The following is a 12823-nucleotide window of genomic DNA, read 5'->3' on the forward strand; positions in this document are numbered from 1 at the left end:
AATAAAGTCATAATATAATGGGAATAAAGTCATCATAGGGAGAAGAAAAAGTATGTATATGTATAAAGTATGTATAAGGAAAAATAATGTTTTCGTTGCATAAATTTGAAATATTAAAAAAAAATTATTTAGTCATATCCATGAGAAACAAACTGCATTTCACATTTTTTCTTGAAATACATACATATATATATATATATATATGTACACGTCTCCATTTTCCACTATGTGGCCCTCGCTGGAAAAAGTTTGGACACCCCTGAAGCAAGTTAAGAAATGCTTTATATCTGGTAAACCTCTTGACTGATAACAAACGATGAATCTTGCATAATGTGGCGCATGTAAACAAACTGTACAGGAGTCGCAGCTTGTGAGCAAAGTTGCAGCATGTAGTAGGCCCTTTTTTGTTGTTTTTTTTTTTTTTTAACAGTCAATGCATTTTTGCTTGTGACCCTTCAAGAAACGTCTGCTATGCTGGTGGCATCTGGAGCAGAACACTCAGCTCTTTGGTCCGAGGTACTGAAACAGTAAATGTGTCCTATGCATATACATTTTTACTATACAAGAATGTACAATATATGCTACATGGGAGGGTCTGTATGTTGTAAACAGTTTTCCGCAGGCATATGATGACACACAGTGGACACAAAAAGTCAGCACACCCTTTTTTTTTTTTTAAATGCCAGGCTTTTTCTCATCTTTTAAAAAAAAATCTTACTGCAACAAATAACTGACTATTTTGCTATGCTATTTTTTTCCCCTAGAGTATTGGGGCCACATTGGGGGGGGGCGGGGAATAATAAATCAGAGATTTTGAGAACAAAGTCGTAAACACATGTAATATTATCACTTTATTCTTGTAATATAGATTTTTTTTTTTTGGCTGTACGACTTCTTATAAATTTCCGACTTTATTCTTATAAATGTACAAGTTGTTTTTTTTTTTTGTCGTAACTGTACAACTTTAGTTTCGTAACTTGACAACTTCTTTCTCATAAATGTAGGACTTTATTCTCGCGGTATTACAGCATTTTTTCCATATAAATGTATTACTTTTTTGGCGCAAACTTTTTTTCTTGTAAATTTCAGACTTTATTGTTATAAATTTAAACGTCGTCTTGACGTAACTGTGCGACACTATTCTTGCAACTTTAAGATTTTGGGGGGAATTGTACTACCGACTTTTTTGATTTTACATTTCCGACTTTATTCTTGTACATTTTGCCTTTTTGACGTTACTGTGTGTTGCAACTTTACAACTTTTGGGCGGAAATGTATTGCCTACTTTTTCGGTTTTACATTTCTGACTTTATTCTTGTACATTTACAAGTTTTTTTTTTACGTAACTATACGACTTTATTCTTGTAACTCTACAACTTCTGTCTCACAAATTTACGACTTTATTCTCGCAATAGTACAACTTTTTTTTGGAAATGTACTACCTTGTCGGAAATGTAAATTTTTTTGTTATAAATTTCCGACTTTATTCTCGTAAGTTGACAACTTCTTTCTCATAAATTTACGACTTTATTCTTGCAGTATTGCAACTTCTTTTTGGAACTGTACCACCTTATCGGAAATGTACAACTTTTTAAAAAAATAAATACATTTCCAACTTTATTCTTGTAAATTTTTTTTGTCGTAACTACAACTTTATCGTAACTTGACAACTTCTTTCTCCGAAATTTATGATTGTATTCTTTTTTTAAGAAAATGTAGTATTTTTTGTCGCAATTTTTATTTTTATTCTTATAACAACATTTTTTGTAAATGTACAACTTGTAAATTTAATACGTTTTAGGTGCAGATGTACAACCAATTTTCTTATAAATTTACGCCTTTATTCTTGTAAATTTACCAGGTTTTTTGGTGTAATTGTGCAACTTAACAACTTGTCATATTACAACTTTTTGGGGGGGGGAAACGTACTACGTTCTTGTTGAAAACATACAACATTATTCTTGTAAATGTACAGGTTTTTTTGGGGGGTGTAACTGTACGATTTTGTTCTCGTAACCTTACAAGTTCTTTCTCATAAATGTACGACTTTATTTTCGCAGTATTACAATGTATTTGTTGTAAATGTATAACTGCTTTGCTTGCAAAGATTTTTCCTCATAGATTTACGACTTCTTGCAATATTACAACTTTTTTCTCGTAAATGTTCACCTTTTTTTGTTTACTTGTAAACTTACAACTTTATTGTCAAAATCTCAGTTGTTTTTTTGTGGTCCTTAATACTCCGTCGTACTACAGAGAAAACTTAAAAAGTTAAAAAGTGTCTCAAAGGTTAGCAAACAATCTTTGTCCTTTTTTGGTCTTTTGACTTTTTTTTTTTTTTTTAGAAAATGAGTCTTAAAAAAGGGGTCGTCTTATATTGGGACAAATGTACAATACGGTATTTCATCTGCTTTTGCATATATTATAGCCTATGTGACTGTCTTTAAAAGTAGTAAGTAAATATTACAGTTATAATTAAACTATACAATATATATGATCATTTAATTTTTTTTAGATAATTATTTTGTAATTTACACTACAGTATATTATATATCAAAATACAATATTTGAAATATTTAAAATGTTTCCAAAAAGGTTGTTGTACATTTGGTTCAATACGCATTCATTCATTTTAGGTGGAAGCAACTCTAACCCACATGTTGAACAGGGTTTAGGTTTGGGCTGCGGCTGGGCCATTCCAGGAAGTGGTTTGAATGTATGCTTATGGGCCGACCATCACGCTGAAAGGTATCTTCAGATATCTGAACGTTTTGAAACGTCTTAGCGCCACAATCGTCTGTGTGTTGTTGTTTTTTTTTTTTACCCTGCTGTTTAGTGTTGCTGCCTTCATGGATGCAGAAGGAAGCTTCCACCTACAAGGTCGGTGTGTGTGTGCATCACAGCGGACTCCCCGACTCCAGGGAACGCTGCAGGGATCCATCCTGACCTTTCTATGTGTCGGTAAGCGTATGCCAGTGACACACCTGCTGCCCCTCGGCCTCCTTCATCTCCGTCCAGTGGGCCAGCTGCTCCTCGCTGGTACTGTTGAGTCCCAAGGAGACCCAGCCCACACGTTCCCGGGGCCTCATGCTGCTGCGGCGGCAGAACACCGACAACACCAGCGACACCTCAGAGAGCTGGAAGAGCGCCACCTGGAAGACGAAGGTCTCCTTGTAGGTGGGGCTGGGCTGGCCTCGGCACACCGCCGTCTTGCACTTGGACATCTCCTTCCCCTTGGAGTCCAGCATGGTCAGCGTGACGTAAGTGTCTGCCAGGAGTGTGTGGAGAGTGCCATCAAGTGGTGGAAAGTATGTATTGCGACAAGCAGAGTGCAACGTTTTATTCTATTGGAATATTCTATTAAAAATACACATATTTAATACTGTTAGCTTATGGATTACTCCATTCATTAAAAACTAATTTAGGGGTTGCGGAACTTATTTGTGGAAACACAAGCCTGATTTGAAGTAAATTTCAACACATTTAACTTGTGTTATTATCTTGCCATTAAAATACCACAGAAAAAACAAAAACTGCTAACGTGTGAGTTTATACTATTTTATTTATATCTAATATGCCTTATTTTGTGTGACTATATCTGCTATCTTGGGTAATACAAACATACATGTGACTATAGGGGTGTTATTTCATGTCTCAAGGACTCTAATTATGTTAAACCCATATTTGGAAGGTCTTAAAAAGGTTTTCTATGCCATAACTACAAAAATATTCCATTTATTAATATTGAATCCCGATTGATTGGTTGAGTCTGGAACCAGTTAACTGCCATAAACGAGGGACGACTGTAGTGTAGTTTGATTTGGCCACCTTGCAAGAAATCCGCAGTGTGCTTGAATGTCTCATCATCACAGACAGAAGAAGAAAGTAGATAGAAACAGAGTTACTCATCGTTTGGTGGGCATTCTATGAACAAATCTGTCTATAGTGTCCAGTAGAAACAGTATAGGAAAACGGAGACATTTTTTTGGCAATTTTTGTGCGAAGTTATTTTCTCTAAGTCAGTGATTCCCAAAGTGTGGGCCATGAGAGGTCATTAAAAATATGATTCATTTTTGCAAATATTATTTTTTAAATTATTTTTATTGTAATATATTTATTGCATGATAAAAAAAATATTTATAGGCTTAAGTAATAACCTATTGAGTGTTATTGACCTGTCACAATATTTTAGGAACCTTATATAGTTTATGATTGGAACGTAGCTCTCTGGTGATCATGCCAGTCTTTCATTCATTCATTCATTTTCTACCGCTTTTTCCTCACGAGGGTCGCGGGGGGTGCTGGAGCCTATCCCAGCTGTCTTCAGGCGTGAGGCGGGGTACACCCTGGACTGGTCGCCAGCCAATCACAGGGCACATATAGACAAACAACCATTCACACTCACATTCATACCTATGGACAATTTGGAGTGGCCAATTAACCTAGCATGTTTTTGGAATGTGGGAGGAAACCGGAGTACCCGGAGAAAACCCACGCATGCACGGGGAGAACATGCAAACTCCACACAGAGATGGCCGAGGGTGGAATTGAACCCTGATCTCCTAGCTGTGAGGTCTGCGTGCTAACCACTCAACCGATCATGCCAGTCTTGAATGCAGTTATTAAAAGTATGAGAATTAATTTTGTCGTGGGTGTACACCACAGATTAAAAGTTTGGGCTTCCTTCATTTCAATCCTGAATCTTATAATAATAATAATAATAATAATAGTAAGTTAAGTGCTCTGAGAACGCAGCATTTCGTCTATGTACTGTTTATAGGACAAAGGTGGGTTAGGGTACCCCTGCTCTAAGTGACTATTGGGATGAAAAAAAGTCATATAATTTCTATACAATAATTTCTTACCTCTCATGATATAAAGTTGTCCCCCAACGAAATGTTTTACACAACAAAAAAGACCATCTGCGACACACACACACACACACAAACGTCACACAAGATTGGAAACAAAGAGGAATCGAACAGTTTAAAAATGGTGAAAAAGGCAAGTGATAGTAGTAGACAGCACAGAATCCAAGAATTGGAGTCGGATCAGTTTTACTTACTGACGGGTTTATCGGACGACGTGGTTTTAAAGTGGCTCCCCTGGATGACCTCTGCAGATAAACTTCCTGTGGCAGAGTTGTAAACGAGGCCCAGGAGGATCTCCGGCAAGGAGGAGTCCTCTGTGGACCTGTAGGACAGGGCTCCTGCACTGCGGGACACACTGACCACCGATCCGCAGCCCTGAAAAGACCCCGTATAAGAAAAAGGACCCCGTTCAAATATAAAAGGGAAATAAATCTCTCACTGTAAGTTCAGAGCCAGGCTCCAGTGTGACTGGAAGAGCGATTTTCCCCTGGAGGTTGAGCTTAGTGAGATGGAACACCTTCTCGCCTAGGACCTTCTCCTTTTTCATCCGTCTGATGCTGTACAACCGGAAGCGTACGGCGCAGTCCCCCAGGGCCTCCTGTTCCACTCTGGAGAACTTAAAGGTTTCAGTGAAAACGGGACACGGGCCTTTCTGGACGCCCGTTTTGGCCCGCTGCTTCTTAGTGGGCAGCAGGACAAGGTGGACCTGCCACGAGATGTTGCCTGTCTGTTTGAGGGCGGGGATGTCTGTCGCCGCCGTGACCGTGACTGCCAACCACTGCTCGGTGGAGTCGTACTCGAAAGCCACATCCAGCGTGCCGTATTTTCCCAACGGTTCTGGTTCGTAGGCCGTAGGGAGCTGCGGACCAGAACTGTCCTAAATGTTGGGAATTTCATTATCCAATCGGTCATGAATGAATTCTTTCAAATCCGCTCTGGCAGTCTCTCACCTCTGGTCCCACCACAGCAGTGCTGTCACTGGGTATGTCCTCCTCGCAGCCTTTGTTAAGGTAGCTCTCCGTGTCCTGGTCCACACTGGCCTCACTGGAGCAGCGTTGAGGGGACGACCCCCTGCGGACTTCCCGTGTCGCACGAGAGCGAGAGCAGCACACCCGTGCAGCCGATCCGCGGTCCCGGTCTCGATACGGGGGAGGTTGGCCCTCTGTGAGGGACGGGCTTTTCTTCATCCTCTGGATGCTGATACCTGCTTTGGCGACGGGGACACACAGGAGGGGGTCATGTCCTGGTGAGGGACACCCAGCGGACGCTTAGTGCAGTGATTTTCAACCGCTCTGCCGCGGCATACTAGTGTACCTTGAGAAACCGTCAGGTGTGCCGTGAGGAATTATCCAATATCACTTTTTATAATTAACATTTATTAATCATCATTTGCAAATATGATGTCAATAGCCATTATGTCAATAGTATACATGGACCCAAATATTCCAATTCACTTTGGTTTATTTGCTCAAACGGAAATATAATATTCCTTTAAGTAATCCGATTGAGGTATCTTGTACCCGCTCAAACGGAAAGTTGTCAGACTGCGTTCTTCTTCGTGGTGTTTTTCTTCTTCTGTTGTTTATTGGCGGTTGGCAAGCAGCTTTCGTGTGTATTAGCGCCATCTGTGGAACAGAATCTAAACCCTTCTATACGCCATTCACAAGTCCACTTTTATTTCATTCATTCATTTTCTACCGCTTTTCCTCACAAGGGTCGCGGGGGGTGCTGGAGCCTATCCCAGCTGTTTTCGGGCGAGAGGCGGGGTACACCCTGGACTGGTGGCCAGCCAATCACAGGGCACATATAGACAAACAACCATTCACACTCACATTCATACCTATGGACAATTTTATTAAAAAAGAAAATATATATCTATATAAAACATGTCCTGAGTTTACTTATAAAATATTAGCAAGATTGAATTTGATCTTTTCCTGTTTTTTTGTTTTTTTCCCTTTTTTGTCCCGTCCAGCCATTGGGGCAGATCTGTGTCAGGAAAGGTGTTTGCTACAACTTCCCTGCTTAAATTTATCCCGGGTGCGTTCTTTCAGCGCATGCTCAGATATGACGTAACACGCAGATCCACACGTTCTTCACTTTTAAAAATGGAGGCCAGCAATCGGCTTTGGACTAAGCAAAGTTTGTTTTTGATTGAAACTAAATTTCAAGACTGGACAGATGAAAAACTATCAATATGGAGTTATTCCAACAAGTGAAAGAATAACTTGGGGAAGCCGGTATCACGTGATGTTGATGTTTACGTTTTACTGGGCATGCCCTATTGACTATTCTGGTTGATTTTCACGGCGCATGTCGACAAGAGATTGGAATATTCCTTTCCATGGATACCATTGTTTCCCGAAAGGTCATTCGGAAAGAGAAAAAGTGGTGATGTAAAAACGTGGCTACTGTGGAGTGTCTGTGGTGTAAAGACTGGCATAGCAATGTAATATTGTTACCTTGTTCCTCCGATAGACTTATTGATGAACGTGTGAGGTCGTGGTGACATTTTGTAACACTTTTGGTTAGTGGTGTGCCACAAGATTTCTCCAATGTAAAAAAATGTGCCGTGGCTCAAAAAAGGTTGAAAATCACTGGCTTAGTGAACTCACCGTGTTCACTGGAGGCCTCGCTGCTGTAGCCTTCCTGCTCTGTGGCCTGCATGTTGCTGCTGCTGTTGCACACTGTGCTCACATTGGACTGGACCACAGCTTCTGGGCCACGTTCCTCCTCGCTGTCTGTTAGAACGGCCTCTGGTAGAAGACAGGTAGATGTTATTTCAGAACAGAAGCTACAAAGAGTGACAGCACACTTAATAGAGTGAGCGATTCCGGTCCAGTGAGGCGGATTCAAGTGAGAGAAGTTGAAAGCATCCAAGTTGCACACCTTCTAACCTTGTTTGCTTTTCTCTTTCTTCTTGTTCTTCTTGCCTTTCTCCTTCTTTTTGGCCACCTTATCTCCTTTCTTGGAAGTGACTTTCTCCTTTTTATCTTTCTTCTTCTTTTTCACTTTGGACTTAGCAGTATCAGGCGCCTCCTCGTCATCACCTTCACCCTCACCCTCACCCTCCAGGCTGCACATTTCCTCTTCATGCTCTCCATCGTTCTCCTCTGTCGCTTCAGGTCCATCACGGTCGTCACTCCCTCTGTGCTGAGTTGCTTCTTCACCGGGACTTTCTGGGTTTGTTCTTTCTAATCCGTCATCTTCTGCGGCCTCTTCATCTTGGGAATTGTTTTTCTGAAACATGGCTGCCTCCTGTAAGCGCTTCTGTCTCCTCTCTTTCCTTCTCTGCTCTCTCTTCTCTCGCAGCTCCTTCTCCTCCTTCTTCCTCCTCTCCTCCTCTGCTAACTCAGCTTCTGTCTTCTTCACCCGCCAGCATCCGTCCCTCCATTCCCACTCCAGCTGGCTGGCCGTGTACTCCGCCTCTGCTGCATCGCCGATTTGGTTGTTTTTAGCGCTTGAACTTGTTTCTGATTCTCTGCTCAGCGGCCACACGCTTTTACTGCCGACTTTCCCTTCCTGCGCAGTGGACGTCTGCGCCGCCTCCTGCTCGCCATCCTCCTCCTCCTGAACCTTATTGATGATGGTGTTGACCTGCTCGGTCAGCTGGTCGCTGACGGCGTACGTGACGTCGCTGACGGCGTTGGCCAAGTCGTCCACTCGGCTGCTGACCGAATCCAAGATGGAGGAGATGTTGACGGATGGGAGGTTCTGCTGAAAGCTCTTGAAGAAGGCCATCTCTCCGCAGGTTAGCTCATCACGGACATGTGCTTGTTAGCGCACTGACACCAACATAGTGTACACGGATATCAAATACATACATTACACAGTACACTCCATACATTTTCGCACCATTTTACTGTAGTATATACGTATATATATTCTCAAAGGATGATAATATACTTCAGAGTAGTCAGTGTACAATACATTGAAGTAAGTCAATACACAGCCATTCATTCATTTTCTACCGCTTTTCCTCACAAGGGTCGCGGGGGTGCTGGAGCTGTCTTTGGGCGAGAGGCGGGGTACACCCTGGACTGGTCGCCAGCCAATCACAGGGCACATATAGACAAACAACCATTCACACTCACATTCATACCTATGGACAATTTGGAGTCGCCAATTAACCTAGCATGTTTTTGGAATGTGGGGGGAAACTGGAGTACCCGGAGAAAAACCCACGCATGCACAGGGAGAACATGCAAACTCCACACAGAGACGCTCGAAGGGGGAATTGAACCGAGCTGTGTGCTAACCACTTATCACCGTGCGGCCTTGTCATTATAAAATACTACATTAATATTAAATATATACTGTATACACATTGGGCTGCACAACGGTTGTGTGACAGAGATGGCCAAGGGTGGAATTGAACCCTGGTCTCCTAGCTGTGAGGTCTGCGCGCTAACCACTCGACCACCGTGCCGCCCAATACACAGCCATTACTGTCTGAATAGTGATAACTGTGTCTGGCCTGCAGTCAAGCAAGCATGCTGGTGCCTGAGGCTGCACGAGTGCTACCGGAACTGGGTAGCTGTGGTTCATTGAGGGTTTTATGGAGCATAATGCAGAGTATGATCACCTCCCTTGGGGAAAGTGGGCCACATGTAGTTTTCCAACATAATAACGAGTACCAAAAACACCTCCAAAATGACAGCAAGCTGTACACTGACTACTCTAAAGTATATCCAAGTTCACTTACTATCGTAATCCATTCAGATGTACAGATGGTCCTCGGTTACATACACAGTCACGTCGCCACACAGAGAAATTCGACTTCACCCTCCATACGTCAAATAAATTGAAAGTGAAATGACACATTGTGGAGAAAACTGCATTGCCTGAAATGTGTCGTCTAAGAATAAACCATGAATGATAAAAATTCTACTTTTGAACTGGATCAGAACACAAACGTAATCCGAGGACCAGCTGTACAGCAATAAAAACATCATGTAGTAATTACAGCAATATTAGCAGCCACTGTGGTGCAACCATCACCTGTGTGCTTGTTCTGATAGCCACTGAGATGTGGCAGCGTGTCGGGACTGTCCACTGACAGCTTGTTGCTGAGGTAAAGAAAAAACAGCGCCATCAATGCCATGAAGGCAGCGATGGAGGACAAGACTCCCAGAAGCTCAGGAGACACTGCAGAGACAGACGAGACGTGTGTATTTATTAAACGGCTGCATTAATAGTGATGTCAGTTTGTCTAAATAATAAACACAGTGAGTGGTCGCTACACTTCTAAGGGGTAGCGGCTCTGTATGTAGGCCAGCCGTGTTGCATGTAATCATGCCTGTGCTATTTTTATGGGAGCCATCTGAGCGAAACGGAGACCTAGTTAACTCTGCAACACCACGATGGGCCTCAACTTTATCACGCCAATCGAGATATGATAATTAGAGTTGTTTACCTTAAAAACACTAACTTTACCTTAACCCACCATCCCCACGTTTACTGTATATGTGTCATATGTACCAGTTGCTTGGTTCGTTACGTCATTTTCTGATCATTTGTCAATGAAAGCCGAACAAGTGCACACTGCACACGTGATGAGGCTAAAATCACAAGCAGAAAGAAACCTTACCGTCTGCCTTTCCATAAAAGCTCCTCCTGGACGTCACATCAAGTTCAACATACAACAGCAGGCCTCACAGGCTGTCTATCTATTTATTTAAAAAAAAAAAAAAAACCTCACTGTATCCCAACGTGTTGCGAGCCCTTAGCCATATCGTATACGGCAATACTCGGCAAATGTCAACAATAGTTGAATAATTTAAAGCCCTCAGGGAACCTGAACCCTCGCTCCATGTATGCTGGAAAGTGGAGATGGAGCCAGTTGTCCTTGGAAATGTGTTTTATTTTTTTTTTATGCAAGACCCATCACTCATATATACTCATATAATATAATACAATTAAGATATACACATTGGCTAATGTAATAATATTAGCCAAATATCACATTAGTATTAGTAATCCCAATAATTGTATACTCGTCAGGTGAATTTTAAATTCCCATAAGAACGTAAACACAACAGTCAGAGACTCATAATACTCTCATAACACTTTTTCTGGATTTTTTGTCATATTATAATCAGAAATGTCATATTTTTTTTTTTTCCGAATTGGTATTTAATTCTGTGAATATTACAACACTTCATGTCATTCATTTTCTACCGTTTATCCTCACGAGGGTTGTGGGGGTTGCTGGAGCCTATCCCAGTTGTCTTTGGGCGAGAGGCGGGGTACACCCTGGACTGGTGGCCAGCCAATCACAGGGCACATATAGACAAACAACCATTCACACTCACATTCATACCTATGGACAATTTGGAGTGGCCAATTAACCTGGCATGTTTTTGGAATGTGGGAGGAAACCGGAGTACCCGGAGAAAACCCACGCATGCACGGGTAGAACATGCAAACTCCACAGAGATGGCCGAAGGTGGACACTTCATGTCTTTCTTCTTTATTATTAATGTCTGAAATTATGATTTTACTATCATAAATAGATGTATCACTTCTTTTTTAGTCAAATTGGGCCTTTTTTGTTGCATTATATTATTATTTTTTCCAGTCTAAACTTGATTTTGCATCAAATCGTCATTTGCCGTTGAGCCAAAACTGTCTGAAACAACAATTGGCAGTTGAAATAGGAACCTTGCATTCAAGACCACACAAAAGACAACACTATGGCGACAAATAACCTTACTGTGAATCCCATTAGTAAGGTCATGCGTGTTTAAAAAGGACCTAGACAGTCTGCAAACATTGCTTACACATATACGACCCCTCTGATACGAAACAAAACCTGGATGCTGAATAAATCATGAATGTACCGCCGCCTGCTTTTGCTGAAGTGAAGTAAAACCCGATACACCATTCATAATTCAGCAGCTTGTCGGGCCGACAAACTTCCAATCAAAAGTGTGCATATAGGAACATATGGGACAAACCACTGTGAGTGTTGGCGTTACCTCGTCGTGCGCAGATGAGCTCGTGTACTCCACAGTTCCTCCCTCCACCTGGAAAGATTGTAAAGATATGATATACTGTACTGCATATATCATGTGCAGTAGACACATACATCCCATGCTGTTTGAAATAAGCTAGAACACAGACGCAATAGCACCCTCTATCGGTGACAAACGCTACATATCCATCCAAGTACTGTACCCCTGGATACCGGTTAGAATACAGTCATGGATGGGTCTGGGGCTCAGAAAGTGTGGATAAAAAGAGTAACAGGTGTTATAAAAAATATTAACTTTGTTAAAGATCCCTTTAAAAAAACAGAAGCAAATACAGAGGTTGATTTGTGGTCTGTCACACAGCCGACCGAACCTCTCCAGGCCAATCCACTTGAAACTTTCTCCTGGCTATTCATCCTATCAGCCCAAAAGCTTGCCAACGTCAAAAAGTGTAGCAATCAGCAGAACACGGAGCACCAATTTACAGTCCCAGCCAACCGGAAATGGGGGGAAATACTGTATACTGTATTTCTGTAGTCTTGTTAACATCACTCACTGTTTAAACTACAATAAATTACCAATTCATGTTACGGTATGTATTTTTAAAGGGGTAGGTAAGTCTTGTGAGTGGTTGTGCTAGCAAGATAGGCGTGCAGTGGTAGGTTAGAGGAAAATGATGTTAAAATGAATTATAATTACTAATCACCAGTGCTGTTTTTGGCTACGCGTCAAGCAGATCCATCCGCTAACTAATATAGTCCCAGCAACAACAAAGTGGCAGTCACGTGATCCTATTGCACGGCTGAACGCACGTGATTTTCGTCTTAAGAGTTGGGGGGGGGGGGTTAAATAAATATTAGCCGTTTGAGTGTGTCATCGTATTTTGGTTTCAAACGTCACTACGTTGAACGCACCACCACCATCACTCCAGCATGACTTGAACATGAACGCATCCCGTGATGGGATCGCAACATTCCA

The 12823-nt window shown here is 41.8% G+C and overlaps 1 protein-coding gene across 5 annotated transcripts; it reads right to left on the reverse strand.

The window, feature by feature from the left end:
* Nucleotides 1-1251: 1251 nt before the first annotated feature.
* Nucleotides 1252-12410, reverse strand: syt14b (synaptotagmin XIVb). Of its 5 annotated transcripts, none has more exons than XM_078799057.1 (8): nucleotides 11852-12410; nucleotides 9873-10019; nucleotides 7487-7627; nucleotides 5822-6075; nucleotides 5311-5748; nucleotides 5066-5246; nucleotides 4866-4922; nucleotides 1252-3268 (listed from the first exon to the last, which is right to left on the reverse strand). In XM_078799057.1, the coding sequence occupies exons 1-8, from the start codon at nucleotides 11961-11963 to the stop codon at nucleotides 2952-2954; spliced, it is 1647 nt and encodes a 548-aa protein (XP_078655183.1). In that variant the 5' UTR covers nucleotides 11964-12410; the 3' UTR covers nucleotides 1252-2951. The 5 variants fall into 5 exon arrangements, with proteins under 5 accessions (XP_078655183.1, XP_078655184.1, XP_078655182.1 ...); XM_078799058.1 differs by lacking the exon at nucleotides 11852-12410 and adding an exon at nucleotides 10462-10745; XM_078799056.1 differs by lacking the exon at nucleotides 11852-12410 and adding an exon at nucleotides 7769-8656 and having other exon boundaries at nucleotides 9873-9981.
* Nucleotides 12411-12823: the final 413 nt, after the last annotated feature.

Source organism: Doryrhamphus excisus, linkage group LG19, assembly GCF_037039965.1.
Source record: "Doryrhamphus excisus strain RoL-2023G ecotype Guam linkage group LG19, RoL_Dexc_Guam_v1.1, whole genome shotgun sequence".
Classification (NCBI taxonomy): Eukaryota; Metazoa; Chordata; class Actinopteri; order Syngnathiformes; family Syngnathidae; genus Doryrhamphus; species Doryrhamphus excisus.